Consider the following 16380-nt stretch of genomic DNA (forward strand, 5'->3'; position numbering starts at 1 on the left):
AGATGTGAGGCACAGAGGCACATTACTGGCTCTTATTGCTGTTTTACAACTCGTTTAAAAAAATGGGGAGAAGACTAATTGTTAGTTCTGCTTTATGGTAATTGTGAACACAGTTAAAACTCATTTTTGAGATTCATTAGTTTCTTTACAGTGTAAAGAAAACTGCAGGAGATTACAAGCAAAAGGAGCCAACACAGCTTCTCTATTAAAAAAATGAGCATTTTATTACAATAAAATGCTTATTTACAAGGCAAGAGAGAATTCTTCTGTTGGAAACGGTACAGTACCTCTAAAAAAATAAAAACAAAAATAAAGGGGTGGGGTCGGGGGTGCGAATAGCATTCACAGGCAGCTTGGGAATTACATATTTGCATTACAGTGGTCATATAGCTTACTACAACGCCAGCTGAATCCCAAAAAAAAAAAAAAGTGGAGAACAGAAGCTTTTTACACAGGAATCCTCTGACATCTTAATACAGTTCAAGCAGTGGATGAAATAAAAGTCAAAGAGCAACATCTGTTATTCACAGGGCAACAATACTCCTCATTTAGAAGGTATAGCAAAGAAGCTACAGGTTTGGGAGGACACATGACCATCTGAGAAGAAAACAAATCAAAGTGGAAACGTTCCAAGATCTTGATGCGTGTAAAACACATCGCAAACAACAAACAAAGTGTTTTAATTAGAAACTTCCACAAGAGTAAAAGAGTGGGTACCTAAACAAATCCTTGTAATACCACTTTGTCACAGTAAAGAGAAGGGCCGCTGACATTACGCAGGATCCCTGTCATTCTGATACAAAAATAAATATACAATGAAGGAGGCTTGTGTGTTTTTTCTTCTTTTAAAATAAAAATAAAATAGTAACTGTTGAGAACACAGGCAAGCTCTGACAACCAGGGCTTTTGTCTCAATGTGAATTCACTTTCCAAAGAGCAACATAGATGTAACGACCCTTGTCTGTTTTAATCAAACTAAAAAAAAAAAAAAAAGTGTTTCCCCTTCATCCCGTGAACTCCGCTGTGCCTTTTCTCCTCTCTCGCCTCCGATTTCTCAGAGCCAGGGGTGCCAGGCTGGATCCATGCGACACAGATTGTCGAGGCTGTTTGCTGCAGCCACCAGAGTGTTGACCTTACTCTCGCCTCCCTCGAACTGAGCCAGGTTATGGAGGCGAGTCATGATTGCCGTGACGGCCTTCTGGACCAGCGAGACCAACTGCTGGGAGTCCATGTTCTCTGGCTGCCCGGCTGGGGACAGGGGAATGGACGTGTCCTCCTGGGTCTTTTTGTGCCACGCGATGATCTCATCACGAAGGACGGCCTTCAAGATTCCATCCACCTATGAGAGAAAGGAAATCAGGAGGTCACTTTCAGGAAACAGATTCATTTTTTAAGAAATATACGAGGTCTAGAATTTAAAACATCAACATCCTGATGATAAAACATTTGATTACTAAGGATTGACCACATCAGGATGCAAACAGACTTTCCCTTTTTATACTGCAATGCAACAAATGATGTAAAAACTGAAGTTTTTATACTGCAAACTACAGTCATAGAGTTTATATGAAGCTCTCAAATATATGATTATATGCCAGTCTCCTGGGCAGTGTGTTCAAACAGTCTGCCGTGGAAATGAGAGCAGTGAAACGTGACAAAAACCTCAGTTTATTTAAAGTCCCTGCTAATTTCAAACATACATATAAAACAAAGCTGTTAACTCCAATTTAGGGCATGGCAGTCATCTGCAGGGAAATCTCTGAGATGTTAACAGCTCATTACGGTGACACAGATCTGAAACGCATAACCATCAAAACCAAGACCTGGCAATCATCGCCTGACTACGTACGCGCCGTTCCCTGCCCTCACCTAAAGTGTTTATTCGGTTTCAGACGGCACTAGACTGTTTAAATAGTTTAAGGCTTCACTATATCTGAGTGGATGATTGTTAAGTGTTTGTGTTTTCCTGTGCTCTGTGGTAATACCTCTCTGCTCTGGCCACAAGCAGCACTGGTCTCTGGCATTCAGTCCCAACTAGTTCACATGGTCAAGTGTTCTGTTTATTTGCATCTTAAGTGCTTCTGTGTCTGGAACATCAGTCAGACTTTAAGTATGAGCTTGACCCATACACAGACACTGCAGGCCTGTCATTACTGCCCTGCTTTACATATATTACACAACCCAACGGCTGCTACTGTTTTTCACTGCTTTGTTTTTAGTTAAGCCTCAGACCTAAACCCAGAGGAAGTTCACCAAGTTTAAGTGCCAGGCAATATCTGGAGAGCGCCGCAGGAGCTTAAATTTGACAACAAACCGCAACGCTCGAGTCACCGCGAGCAACAGCAATGGCAGCCGACTGACCCCACTTCTTCTAAAAGCTTCCAAGACTCATGTGAATAAGTTATATAAATTAAACAAATGTAATTCTTCAAATATATCTGAGATTTAAACGTAAACTCAACATTTTTGACAAGCTCGTGTTACTGAATGTTTTAACAGTGATGTGCTCCTTAATTTTCACGAGCCTAAAACTAACACAATGAGAGAGGTTTACAGTTAAGCTGTGATCTTTTGTGCGACGGTCAGTAGAAGCCAATCCTCTGTGCCATCTTCTGTGTTGTCTTATTAACAAACTAAGGCCAACATTGAAGCGACAAAAAGTGCAGTTCCTCAAATGACCACTTGAGGTTTGCTGCAGAAGTGAGTAAATCTCCTCAGGCTTGCATTTTAAAACAAACACCTTCAGGGATGAAGTTAACATGTTAGCCTCTGGAGATCATTTTTCACCCTCATAAGAACTGTTTAAGGCATAAAATTAGGGGCATGGCGGCACTAATAAACAGGCCGAGGTTGTAGCCAGAAGCAATGTGATAGACCTCACCTGTGCTGAATCACTGAACTGGATCTCACAAATATTATTCCAAGCTCTGAGGTACAGACCATCCAAAAAGCAACTGTACTGAACCGTTTTCAGCTCATAATTTAGCATTTTATTTGTTTGTCCAAGTAGGGTCACTTCCAGCTCCATGGAAAAAAAACAACCTGGTTTGGATTATGCATCATGAAAAGTGAAAGAGATTCAAAAGTGTCCCTCCCACTCGTCCACTAAAGTTAAACCTCCAATCAGAGGCTGTAATCAATCCATGTATTACTTGTTAAAGTACAGGATTTCAAAGTGCTGTGATTTTATGGCTGTTCACCTGTAACAATCAAAACACAGACTGTTAGAAAGAGCGGATTCATGAGCTTCATGTCGTTGGCAGGCAGTGTAACAGCAGCAGCGGCTGCAGTGACTCCAGACATGCTTGCAAAAGTATGATTATCGTATGGATGCATGCCGTGCGCCTGGAGGGGGAAACAATGAGCACTAGAGTTTTGTAAACTTCATATTCAGCCATTTAATTTCAAGTTCACTGCAAGCTTCTATGTCTATTACCCATTACTTTAAAAAGCCGTTCTGATACACTATGTAATGTATTTAAAAAGAAAAAAAGGAAGCAGACGTGGCACCTTAAAGTTTGGCTGTGCAAAGCACCGAGCCACAGCGATCATCGAGGCGGTGAGTGGGCCAGAGACGCCGATGGTGGTCAGGAACTCAGAGATGTTTGGCGTCAAGCGGAATGGAACGGGGCGATTAGCATCCAGGTCACCTGTGGCGTCATTGATGTCGAAGCGGAAGTAAGAAACGTTGAGCTTTCCTGTGTCCTGAAATCAGAGGAGGAAATAAACATAACTTTTATACAATGGCAAAAAACAGAAAATAATCAGGAAATATAATTTTCTGCAGTGTAGTCCACATTCCTTTAACCACATTAGCACCAAGAAAAAACTCCTCGTCTTCAGTAAAGCTGGGAGAGCTACAAAACAAGCTCATGCCAACAAAATGGCTGCAATTATTGATCTTCATGTCCCAGAAACAGTAACATGTCAAACTATCCGCAGCACAGCATCTATAATCCTTAACTCACCTCCACTGCCCCCTGTTCCCCTCCCCCTTTGCTCTCTGCTGACTTAAATATATACGGCCAAGTTTCATCTTTTAAGCCTGCATTTATGTGCGAGAAGGCCGCTACACAAGCGACCATTCCAGGAAAGATAAGCTCCCTTATATGAAAAAGTGAGTAGCTCTGACAGCTTTATAGCAGAGCATTTCATTCCAGCTCGTGCTTGCTCTCCTCCTCCTCTGTCTGGCCTCTTCCCTCCCTCCCTCTTTCTCCTTAACACCCCCCCCTCACCTACATTTCATTTGCTCCTCCAAGCCCCAGCAGAGGGCCTAGAGGCAGTGGGCTGAGACACCAGCAACTCCCAGAAGGCACAGATAAGCCTGCAGACTGTTGGCTGTGAAGGCAGCGCTCAGAATGCTAAAGCACCAGACTAGTGGTCAGCGATGGCTTCATTTAGAGGCCGGTGTGAAAGGAATGATGCAACATTACTGTGCAACGTGAAGTGACTCGAGGCTGCGGGCTTGACGGTGAGAAACCTCAGTGGACAAATTCCACAACAAATGCCAAAGAGTGAAGACACTTAACACTATAAGGAAATTCAACTAATTCTCAAGGCATGATGGGATGCTTTTACTGACCCTTTTTTCCCACAATGGTGTAAAGTATCATATTGGATGATTTGTGATATTCTGGTGCAAAATGAAGATGCATGTTAAGAAAAGGAGGAGGGTTATTGTTGATATCTGGATACAACCTTTGCCTGCAAACTATAATGATGAAATAATGGCTCAAATGTCATTAAGACTGGCTCATTTTTACGTTGTTCTGTCGTAAAAATGCTGCCATTGACGTCCATTTCTATCGTCACTGTATGAGCTCAATAATGGCACACGCCCACTGTGCTGCTCTGCACCATCCAGAAAATAATATAATTTCCTTGAGAAGCCCCTGTTCGTTTATTGAGCTGTTGATGTCATGTGTCATTGTGACTGGTGGAGCTGTTCCAGGGTGATGATACAAGTGATCTGACTGACAAATAGCGAATTTATTAAGCACCACGCCCTCCAATTTATATTCAGTGTCAGTGAAGATGCCACACTGCCTGTGGTGTTTGTACTTGTTGTTGATGTGTAGTTAAATTTGGGCTTATAACTGAATTAAGGACCTATAAACATTGTTTAGCAGTATGCTTGGTGCTGATTCCTAATTGAGCTCTATATGAGTCAACCTTAAGTAAAATACGGTCTTTATTTAGTCAAGATGAGGCACTGCCGCGGGTTGTGATGTCCCGTCCTTGCACATACACTCTCAGTTTGTGTGTGTTTATATGTGCATACACTCTTCGCACTAAAATCCGCCTGTGTCTAATGGGATCTGTGGAGTGGAACAGGCAGAAAGGGGGCTTAATACTAGTGCTTAGCTGCCCGGAGGAACGCCTGTCAGCAAAGGCCGATTAGGATCAGAGGGGAGGGGTGGCCGACTGACACAATCATCTTTAATAATGACTTTGAGAAAGCCGCCTGCAGACCCTGAGCAGCAGACAGATGTGTGGAAGCGCACACAAACATGGCCTCTTCAAATTGAAACGTCTTTGATAGCTGAGCAGTGGGACTGAATATAACGCTCTGTCAAAACATCCTTTGCATTGACAGCGGCTGGCTGACTGATAGGCCTAGCGTGAATGTCATGGGGGAGAATGGTAATTCATACAGTCTGATATGGAGAGGGTAATGGAGATCTATTAATGCATCTAAGAGTGTGTATATCTATTGAATTTGCCCCTGTCAAACTGATTTCACTTTCTCCTTCATAGGAAGTCCAACACATTGCTGTTTGTGTGTGTGTTTGCGTGCATTTCCCACCTGTGCTATCTGCAGCATCTCAGGGTTGAGTCTGTTGAGGTGGAGCATGAACTCTGCCAGACCAATGAGGGCCAGCTGGATGGTGAACATCTTTCGGAACGTCCAGTAATCAGTGGCGTTGGGGAATGTGTGGAGAGCCCACTCCTTCAGCATGCTGCGGGGAACCATGTTGCCCTGCACCTCTTTGAGAATGTCCCTCAGGACCTGGAAGTATACCATGAACAAGGATTGGAGGTTAGTTGGGCAGGGTCTTCTTTATTTGATACATCAATTGTCTTTTGCCATCATTATGAATTGCACCAGAGGTTTTAGTGGGTTCTCTTTAATAGCGTTATCTGACTATGGGAACGTCTCCTATGTGACCCCATCAGCAAGCTCAGCGATGGCCATGTTAGGAGAGGCTGCCCATGTTAGGAACCCCCTCCCTCATTTAACAGAGTGACATAGTGTGGGATGTCATTCGAAAACCACTTCTCAAATCTCAAGAACTCTGTTGGCAATTGGGCACTAAACTCAACTTTCAAAGGTTTTGAGCGCACCACTGGGACACTAGCACTTTGTTTCCAACATTTCAGTTCTACACGAGCTCACAGTACTAATACTGTTAGTGCTAGTGTTAAGTGGCAATGCTTGCATCCTGAAGAGCAAAAGATTTCCCAAAGTGAAGAAGCAACACTTCACTAATCATGGCTGCAGCTAACAACCCAAACGGAGGCTAGCTTGCTCGGCTAACCTGTCATCATTTTTCCTCCCTTAGCTGAGAGGGGATGGCCAGTGAGTGGCTCAACTTGTGCACAGCTCAATCAGGATCACAAACCATACTGTTGCAGTCGGTCTGTGGTGATTACTTTATCATTGCTTCAGGTCTTGGCTTAAAACTGTAAAGCCTTCTCAATGTGTATTTGGCAGCTATTTCATAAAGTCACAGTGGTTTTGAGGGAAGACCATAGGCTAGCATTTTGTGATACGGCATTTCATGAATGCTGCATGCCTTAAATTACTCACAGAAACAACCGGCTCCATTGTGAGACCTTCACGTAATATTAGCTGCCCTCTTCAGTTCCCCATTTGAACCCCTATAATAGGTTGATTAAAATTGCTTTCCTTGAAGACAGCTCTATTGATTACTTTAGCCTCAGCTAAGCGTGTAGGGGGGATCCATGCTCTCTCAGTGCATCAGACATGAATTCAGTTCTCTCTAGATAACACAAGGGTCAGCATGCAGCCTAACCCCACCTTTATCTTCAACGTTATAGGCATGCTCCCCTATAGATCTGCCTGCGTTTTAAGTGTGCATTAAGCTCAGCAGGTGTAGGAGAGAGTCAGGCTGAACCCAAGAGCTAACAATCTAATATTTTTGCAATTAGATGACATAACAGCTTGCAAAATCAATTTGTTCTTTTCACTTTATTTCATCACTTTTTAGAGAAAATCCTCCCCATCCAGGGAAAACTGAAATCTCAACAATTGCAGATTTTCAAATTAACTTGGGGTTTGAGGGTTTCTTTTCAGGCTAAGAAATTAGTGCATTTCTTATGCTACATTAATCATTTAATATCAATTATTTAAAAATACCCACAGAGCTGAAAACAATTTTCCCCTTAGATGATTAAAAGTTAAGTTTAGCTCAAGTGTGATGTGAAATTTCAAATCAGACACTCTGGATGCATGTTAATGCAGAACAGTACCACAACACAGTTACCTGGTGGCTAGCTTGTGTGCCTCTAGCCTGCACAGTGGCCAGGCGATCGTAGTACCGGGAGATAGGGTTGTCATGTTCGATGCCCTTCTTGGCACAGCGCTGCTTGTAGATTTCTACCAGTGACAGAGATGAAGGATTGTCCTCAACTAGCCGCATCTGAGGCGACACTGCCACCACTCGGGGCACTGAAGAGATGGAAGAAGGATGAAGGAAAAAAAGGTGGAAAACAGGCAAAGGAGAGCAGAGGAAGGAAGTAAAATAGAAAGAAGCACAAGAGAGAAAAATAAGTGGGAGGCAGTGATGGGAACACAGCCACATGAGTGACGCAGAAACTGTAAATATTTGTCTCCGCTTGCTAGATAAACTCCGAGTTACCATTGGAAACCATAAACCTGCAGCTAAAATACTCTGGAGTTTGGGAAAAACAACACTGAAGGCGTGCCTTCAGTCAACACCAAGCAGGGTCAAAGAAGGTAAAAGGCTGTGCACAGGTCACACAGTAGAAGCAGTCCAAACATTTACATGCAGTGACACCTCAAATCAAATCAATACCAGCAATTCATGTTTGAAGGAACTGGGTTGGTTTGGGCTGTTTAATGTTGTGTGCAGATTTCCCCTTAAAGACACCAATGAGCAAATAAATGTGTAAAACAAACATCTGCAGAGAGGCAAACCTCTTATGTAATCTCCTCACATAAAGATACTCGAAGAAATTGGTTAAAAAGCAGTATTTTCCAATATTGGCCATGTTGACTGATAATGATATACTGACAAGACATAAGATTACATGTTTTTATGTCTCTGTTTTCATAGTATTTATATGAAGGCCACTTATTTTAATATTGAAGATGTTATTTTCCTCCTTAGTGCCAGGAAAACAAAGACAACTAACAGGAAAAATTATTGGGATTAGTTACCAGCCAAAATACTATTTTAAACATCAGTATCGAGCCACAATTTCACAATCAGCAAATCTCTAAACAAAATCATCCCCTTTCTATTCCTAAAATGCGCCCATGCCTCATTTTAGTCATACCAGTAAAGAAGAGGTGCCTCTTGGTGGTCTCCTTTCTCTTCTCAAGACAAGGGTTTAGGAGCCGGAGAAGCTGCAGGACTCTTTCCTCTCGACGTGACTCAGTCAAGCAGGCATCATTCATCACCAGGTAGGGGTAGATCTTTCCATTGTGGCCGCGGATGTAGAGACGGCGTGCCGCGGTATTGTGTTTCTGAACAATTTCCACTCTGGGCATGAATCTGTACAGCGTTTCAGAGGAACAGAATCAGAGCATTAAACAGTGTGGGAGAGAGGAAGGGTAGGAACAACTGCGATACAAGAATGGCACTGGAGTACATGTGGAAGCCAGAATTTAAAATGAAAGGCTTTAAGATCAGGATAAAATCCCCGGGGGGGAAGCTCCAGTAAAAACAGGTCAATCTGACAATCGTTAGCCACTTAAATAATTTACTAAGTACCAACCATGACTACAGCAAATTCCACATGTGCTTATTAGCCCGGCTGCACCCGTGTAGAATAATGATGTACCTTGCAATCTTGATGTAGTAGTGTGTGGGTTTGGGCATTAGGAATTCGCCCGGAATCTCAACTTCAGCTGTCTGTGCAGAGAAATTGCTGAGGAAGCGACACTTCTCCTCAATGAGGAAGAACTTGGGCAGCTGTTTGGTTTTCGCCTCCAAAATCTTGATCCACTTCTTTAGCTTGGAGATGAGATTGTGAAGCTTCATGGAGCCTGGCACACTGAAGTCAAAGTCTGTAAGGATGGAGAATAGTTATTTCCTATACCCATTCATAAAAAAACAAAAACAAACAAAACAACAGAAAAAAACCTTGACTTGTAGTGAAAGCAGCTTTTAAACAACAGGTCCTTTGACAATTTGATGTTAACTGTATAACTGTATAAAACCACATGCAACCTCTGAAAGTGGTCCGATATAATCTGCATGTGTGCATGGGGGAAAAAGGAGTATGTTACAGTTGTTCCTCCTAAATGAACTACCCTCAAATTCCCCCTTCGGCAAGACATTAATCCCTTAAGTGTTCCAGTGGACCCGCTTTACATCACCAGCAGGACAAGACTGTAAAACTGAGCAGTTTCCGTGTGTGTGACCTTTAACCACCTATATACAAAAAATGTAAAATCATTTTTAAAAGTTCGCTAAAGCTAGAAACTAGAGACCAATCTGCGCTCTGAGGACGTTCCTACTCAAAGCAACGTAAAACATAACTAAGAATAAAAAAAGAAAATATATTTCAAAGCTTATACATCAAATGACATTTCAGTGTTTGCAAGGTCTCTTTGAAACCACATATTAAGATTAATTGCAGTAAGATCTGGGTGTTGTTCTAATCCAGTAACTAAAAACACCTTGTTTTACTCTTATGGCCTACGGCAAGGCAGCGGTAACACACATTTACATCTGGGAAACGGCCTTTTTAAATATTATGTTGCACTGTTGCCCACTCCACTCCAGCAGTGCCTTGCTTAAGGGAACGTCACAGATAAGTTATTCATGGCAGCACAAGGAGAACTGTTTGCTCTATTGACTTAAAACTCCCTGTCGGAGGCCAGGAGCTGATTAAATTAGTGCCATAAAAATGAGAGTCTTGAAGTATTAAATTCCTGTTTCAAGTCACAACTCATATTGCACATAACATATTGAGATGAGCTGCAGCAATAACAACGGAAGGAGGGGAAGTGAGCCAAACAGGTTTTCCATTTTAGAGTAAAGCCCCTAGGACAATTCTGAAACACGAACACACACATACACACACACAGATGTGCACTCGACTACCTCTCCTATTTCAGTACACCCTGTTGTGCCGCCTGTTATAATGAATCCATGAAACTGCAAGGCCTTGCCATTTCAAACCCGTTCAATCTCTCCCAGAGTGAGACCTCCTAATACTTTAAATAAGCCCTTTAAAACAGCCAATGTTCTTTTCGGAGTGGCCCTATTTCGCTATCTGTCCGCCTGCAATTCACCTGCCTTGAGAGGTAAAATTGAAACAGTCCTGTGAAAATTGCAGACCGACAACAATTCAGCACCATAAAAGTGTATAATGCTTACAAATAGAAAAGGTGAGGCATGCGCCACTGTTTCAAAGCCATGAGGAAATACAGTAATTTCACTCCATCTTCATCAAATATAAAACATTCCCTCTGTTTAAAACTGGAGAACCGTCACAATTCATTTAAAAAAATGAATGAAAAAGCTTAGCGTTTAACATGTTATCATACATGAGCCATCTAATACTTTTCCTGATAGAATCAGAGATTAACATCTCACCTTTCATTATAAAATTTAACTGCTTCAATGTGGTAGTCATCTGCATTATGTTTAGGACTCAATGTGTGAACAGAGACTATACGAACAGAGACTATCGATAAAAAATCGACGCATTACTCATTTTGACTAAGATCCAAATCGGAAATATTTAGTGTCATTTGCAGGCCGTCATTAAAAGGCAAACAAGATACAAGTTGTACAAACTGTGATTACGCCAATTTTAAGAGTGGACATATTCCCTCCTTTTGTATTTAAATCCTGCTCCTCAGATGTGTGCCGACAATGTAAGTAGAGTCTGTTGCTGAGAAATAACGTTTGCTCTGTACCGGGTGCAATACTGAAAGTGAGTGGATAAGGGAATTATTTTCAGTCCCCCTGAACTTATATTTGACCCCTGCTTGGTGGGGAATAGGATGCTGAGAAAAAGAGTGCAGTGTGGAAAGTAGCCAGGCTGTTCTCTGACCTGTGTGTAGAAGTCAGTGCTGCTATTCTGCCTTACCTGGCTGTGCCAGATGGTCTACACTGCTGAAGCCAGGTTATAGATTGTGGAGCTGGAGGTGGGCCACCTTTCTATACAGAACCATCATTTCTTCATGTACTGTCCTGGCCCTGGCTTGTGCCTGGTTGACTTTTCTGTAGCGAGTAAATTCTGCTTTCTTATGGCAGACTGGTGAGCTAAAGTTTTAAAGGTTTCAGAGGTCACCAACATGCAGTATGTTTACACTTAAGACTTCTCACTAAAGACTATATAAAGTTACACAGGTGCTAAGCCAAACTGTTCAATTTAATCATAACACTTAGATTTAACTCTTTAAGTCTAACCAAGAGGCAAAAAAATTCAAAATCCAGGAAATGTGTGTGTTTTTGTTTTAAATATATTAAAAAACAAAACAAAAAACCTTTTCTAACAAAGGTCTCTGGAAAAGATCCACTGCTAAAACAGTAACTCATGCAAATAGCATTCTTCGTAATTGGATTTGAATGCCTCCCTGCTGCCAAATGTTATATGTGCACACATAAACCCATATTTTCCGGCCCACAAACCCTGTGAAAGCGAGTGAGCCACTAACGTGGTGCAGGGAATGGGAGCTTGGCTGCTCTGCAGTTCCGTAAACCCTGTTTGTTCCACTCTGGAGGGCTTGTGTGGTTTCGGTCTCTGTCGGCCCTGCTCCCGCGTAGCCGTGGGGACAGCTGTCTAGTGACGGTCGGCAGGCACCCTGCGAGGCAGAAGCCCTGGTGACGCCTAGCTGCGTGAGCACAGCTGGCGCCGTAACATCTGGTAAGATTCATCATCAAAGTGCTCATTCTGAGTCTGAGCTCTGTCTTGTTTGTGTTGTTCATTCAATCAGTCTGTACACAGCTCCCGAGCTTTTACCCGCCAAAGCCACCACACCTGTCTTCATGGTTTCTCACCGACTTCACATTAGTTTTCTCCTCTCTCTTCTTCCATCATGCGTATTAATCTCGGTCATTTTCTATGTTCATCAGGTCTGGTTAGCCTGCATTACTACTTCTTATTCTGTTTTAGTAAGAAGACATTTTCCCCCAGCTGCTTTTCATGCACTCGCTCTCCTTGTCCTCGGTCTCAGGGCCAAACACATTAGCCGCACTGGCCAGGCTCAGTACTAGTTAAACGGGAATAGCAGATGAGACTAAAGAGCAGGCAGGAGGAGTTGTTTGGAAATGCAACAAATAAAAGGAGGCGCGAGTTTACTGTGGATGCAATTCAGAAAGAAAGCAGAAGAAAACACAAAGGTTTATGTGAACACTGAAACCTGGAGGGGTCTTGCAGATGGTCCATGTTTGAACTGTGGTTCAACTCCCTTATGTAACACGGGAAAACAGACACGTGGCTTCCAAAAAAACAGGAGAATGATTGTTTTGAGGTAATGTCTCAGAGGGGGTCTTGGCTAAAATAAAACAGCACCTGCCTCGCTGCATTCCACAGCTTTCACATGAATCTGAACACGCAGGCCAAAAACTGACCACAGGTTTCATTTACTGCCTTATAAGCATACACAGTGCATGACAGGAATTCGTCTTTTTAAATGTGTTAATCCATAACTGGGAAAAGATCAGAGACTTCCTCTTGTTGCAGAGTCTCATTCAAGCCATTAGTGTCCATGTCTAAGCACTTCAGAGAAAACATCAGGAAAGTAGAACGAATTTTCCAAGGCTCCAGTATATAAAAAAAAAATAGGGAATTATAAGAAATAAACTACATGCTGTCTAGAATTCAGCTGTTAATGGGCCATCTCAATTATGGCATTCTATTTGACATTAATGTGCCTGTAACTGGAGGTCTGCCATCAAGTAAAACAAAATACAGACAAAAAAAACAAAAGATAAAAACAAAAAAAAAAGATGCAACTGGACAAATTCAGTAAATTCTTTTCATTGCTGCTGTATCAGAGGACTTTAGTGAATCCACACTGACAGTAGTTATTTATGTTAGTAATTCACAACCAAATCTATTCCTCTGTAAGTTTTCTATAACAAGAACAAAAATGCCAACCACTATATATCAGGAAAAATGTTTTATCATTATGCTACAGCAGCAGAAGAGAAAGCAGACTTTTTAATTCACCTACTTGTGCCAATACTGTATGAGCTAGATTTAGTTTTGGCACAGCAGACACCTGGTAAACAATGCTCAACAACAACACAGCCAGTACAAGTTTCAACAACAAAGCACCTGACTACTTATGAAACATTTACATTTCAGTAAAATGCCTCGTTTAACCAACACAATTTTATGGAAAGAAATTTTACTCAACTTTTTGTGGTCTGTAAAACCTGAACTGAAAACCGGCTTCACCCTCATATAAAACCCTCGAAAGAAATAAAGTTGTTCATTACAGGGTATTTCAATAAGTTGATAGAGGGTTTTACAGAGTTTTGAAAACCCCCAATGAAACCAGAGAGAACTTGAAATGTTTTGCAGCTTCCAAAAGAGCAGGAGGAAAACAAGTCTTCTGCTTTACGTCATCAAACTTTGACGAGTTGTTGATATCATCACCGCAATGCTGCACAAGCTTAGAATAGAAATGCTGCTGCCTTGTGTATAATCAAACCCGACGTGGGCGTGTGTACATGCAGTGTAATAAAGGCACAGACAGACACACATGCAAACACCTCTCTGACCAGTCACCAGCCCCAATCCCTCCCTAAAATCCAATCATCTAGTTGGAAACTTTAATTACATTGTAGAGAGCCAGTGCTCCAGCTGCTCCGAGCGACAGCGGCAGCCTGCTCTAGCACAGATATGAGCTGCACGAGTGTCTGTGTAGATATAATGTGACCGGTTCAATATACTGTTACAAAAGCCAGCCATACACCTGACTTATCATTTAAATGAGTATAGACGTACAGTCGCACAAGTGCTGCTTTTGTTTGCTGAAGGGCGGCTGGTGTCTGGTGAGGGGCTTCAGTGAGGAGAGCTAGGAGGTGTTGTTGGTTTCACTACGTGGCCACTTGTCACACCTTGTCATACTCTCACAAAACAGCCCCCCCCCCCCACACACACACACACATTTTACGTCTTTTCATATTCACTCAATGGCTCTGACGAAGCTTGAAAACTGAAACTGAATGTAAACATGGAGAAACAACCTCAAACAAAAACTTCTTCAGTGTTTTGCCTTTTTGTATAGCTCTATTTGACAGTATTTATAAAAGCCAACCAACCTGTTGTGAACTGTCCCTTCATCTTTTGGAAAACAGGATCCTGGGCTGTGGCTTGGGCCCGGCGGGCCAGTGACTCAGAGGCAGCGCTGGAGAACATGTTGGAAACATTGGAAACGTTCTCCAAGCCGACTCCAAAGGTGCTAACGAGCTTCTTGACAAAGTTGAGTGTGTGGGGTGTGATCTTGGCATCAGACACTGCACCACTCTTTTCAAAGGCCACTGAGTAACATTTTGCCAGGCCCTGCTGAAGCTGCCTTAAAACCTGTAGAGAGAAGAAGGAAGAAAAGAGAATAAAGAAATGCTGTAATGATATGGGAATTATTAGAGACATCCTGTCCTTCTTACAGACTTAGACATAAGTCATTTCCTCAGGAAAAAAAAGATGCAGCAATGTGACCAAATTGAGGGAAAGAAGGAAGGCAATGACTATGTTTCCCCTGCTTGCCCAGTGGAATGATGCATAGAGCCTGCAGCTGCTGCCCAGTGCCCCTGATCATCACAGGTAATCACACAGATACACACTCATAGCATCAAACTTCCAACCCTAAATCCCTCGCCCCATCCTACACGCTCACAGCACCCATCCATCACTTGTCTTCTCCCCTCTTACTGCATCACCGTCTGCCAGACTTCCCCTACAGAACAGAATAGCTGCTGTGTGTGGAAGCTGCTTAGCAAGGCTAAAACTATTTAAAAGTGCATCAAGTTCAGTTTGGACAGAAGCACCTCATTATGTGATGCATACATGCTTAGCTTTAGAGTTTCACATGACCCTTATATACAGAAGATGTTCAAACTGTCATACATGAAAATTCTCAATGGCAGCTGTAATATTTTCTCGCCTTCTGATCTTCTGCTGCAGCAAAATCTGTTCTGCACCTTTTATTACTATTTTTCCCTCACCTCTTCATGCCAGTTCTCTCTGAACCACACCATCTGGTCTACGATGCCCTCCAGGGAGGAAAGCAGTGTGGGGTGTAGCTCCCGCTGCATGTGCATTATACGGCTGCAACGCCACATCGGGGCAGTGGCCCTGATTGGCCCTGGGTCTGAGGCCCCTGAGTGAGGCTGGGCCCCAATTGAACTGGGCTGCTGCTGTCCAGATGAATCTGGGAGAAAAGAGTGGAAAAGAGGAGAAAGCAACGGAGAAATGATGGATTAGAAGAATGCAGAAAATCAAAAAAAGTGGGGAAAACACAAGATGAGGCCAATTCAACACTGTCCTGATAAATTATTAATAGATAAGGACTTGTTAAAAAACAAAAAAACAACAACAACAACAAACCAGACAAACAAACAAACAAAACCCACCTTTTATTGTTCAAAGTGTGCTAAATCAGGCAACACACTACAGGCACTGTTTACTTACCGCTTTTGTAGCGTTCCCTCTGCTCGATCTTGAGAGTCAGGTAAAGGGTGCGGATGGGGAAGTAGACAGCCTGGGGGTACACTCGTCCCACCTAGCAGATAAAAGAGGGTCACAGATTACATTTCAAAGACTCCCCCTAAGGACTGCAAAGGAGAGAGAGGGGTGTGGATAGAGGTAAAGAGGGAAGCGATAGAAAGAGAGACAGTGAGAGAGGGACAGAGAGATACTGTATGCCTATATGTGTCAGGGTGAGAGAGTGAAAGAGAGAGATCATACAGATACTGCCAAAGACCTGTACTCTTACAGAGGGGGTGTTTGAAGCTTTGAGTCAGTGGAGTTAGGGGAGTTAAAAACATGTCATGGCTGAGCTACAAAACTCAATGTGACTGATGATGAAACTGCCTTCAAGACTTCCAAGAAAAGTCACTGACACCACTAGAAGAGTTAATGGTCAAAGTTGGGACATAAGAGGCTATGAGTTTTAAACGCACAGCAAATTTACCTTTAAGT

At 42.5% G+C, this 16380-nt stretch overlaps 1 protein-coding gene across 1 annotated transcript in view; it reads right to left on the bottom strand.

Annotated features, from left to right (window-relative positions):
- Positions 1 to 222: 222 nt before the first annotated feature.
- trrap (transformation/transcription domain-associated protein) overlaps positions 223 to 16380 on the bottom strand; it is an 84469-nt gene continuing 68311 nt past the window's right edge. The window contains exons 64-72 of the mRNA XM_085415942.1: positions 15871 to 15961; positions 15405 to 15610; positions 14502 to 14763; positions 9052 to 9277; positions 8545 to 8762; positions 7509 to 7693; positions 5807 to 6010; positions 3511 to 3705; positions 223 to 1339 (exon numbers count right to left, since the gene is read on the bottom strand). Coding sequence (XP_085272068.1) covers positions 1055 to 1339; positions 3511 to 3705; positions 5807 to 6010; positions 7509 to 7693; positions 8545 to 8762; positions 9052 to 9277; positions 14502 to 14763; positions 15405 to 15610; positions 15871 to 15961 — 1872 coding nt within the window. The 3' untranslated portion in view covers positions 223 to 1054. The remainder of the gene's footprint in view (positions 1340 to 3510; positions 3706 to 5806; positions 6011 to 7508; positions 7694 to 8544; positions 8763 to 9051; positions 9278 to 14501; positions 14764 to 15404; positions 15611 to 15870; positions 15962 to 16380) is intronic.

Source organism: Rhamphochromis longiceps, linkage group LG8 (genome assembly GCF_057381845.1).
Source record: "Rhamphochromis longiceps isolate RC_006_pf linkage group LG8, R_longiceps_female_GT1.1, whole genome shotgun sequence".
NCBI lineage: Eukaryota > Metazoa > Chordata > Actinopteri > Cichliformes > Cichlidae > Rhamphochromis > Rhamphochromis longiceps.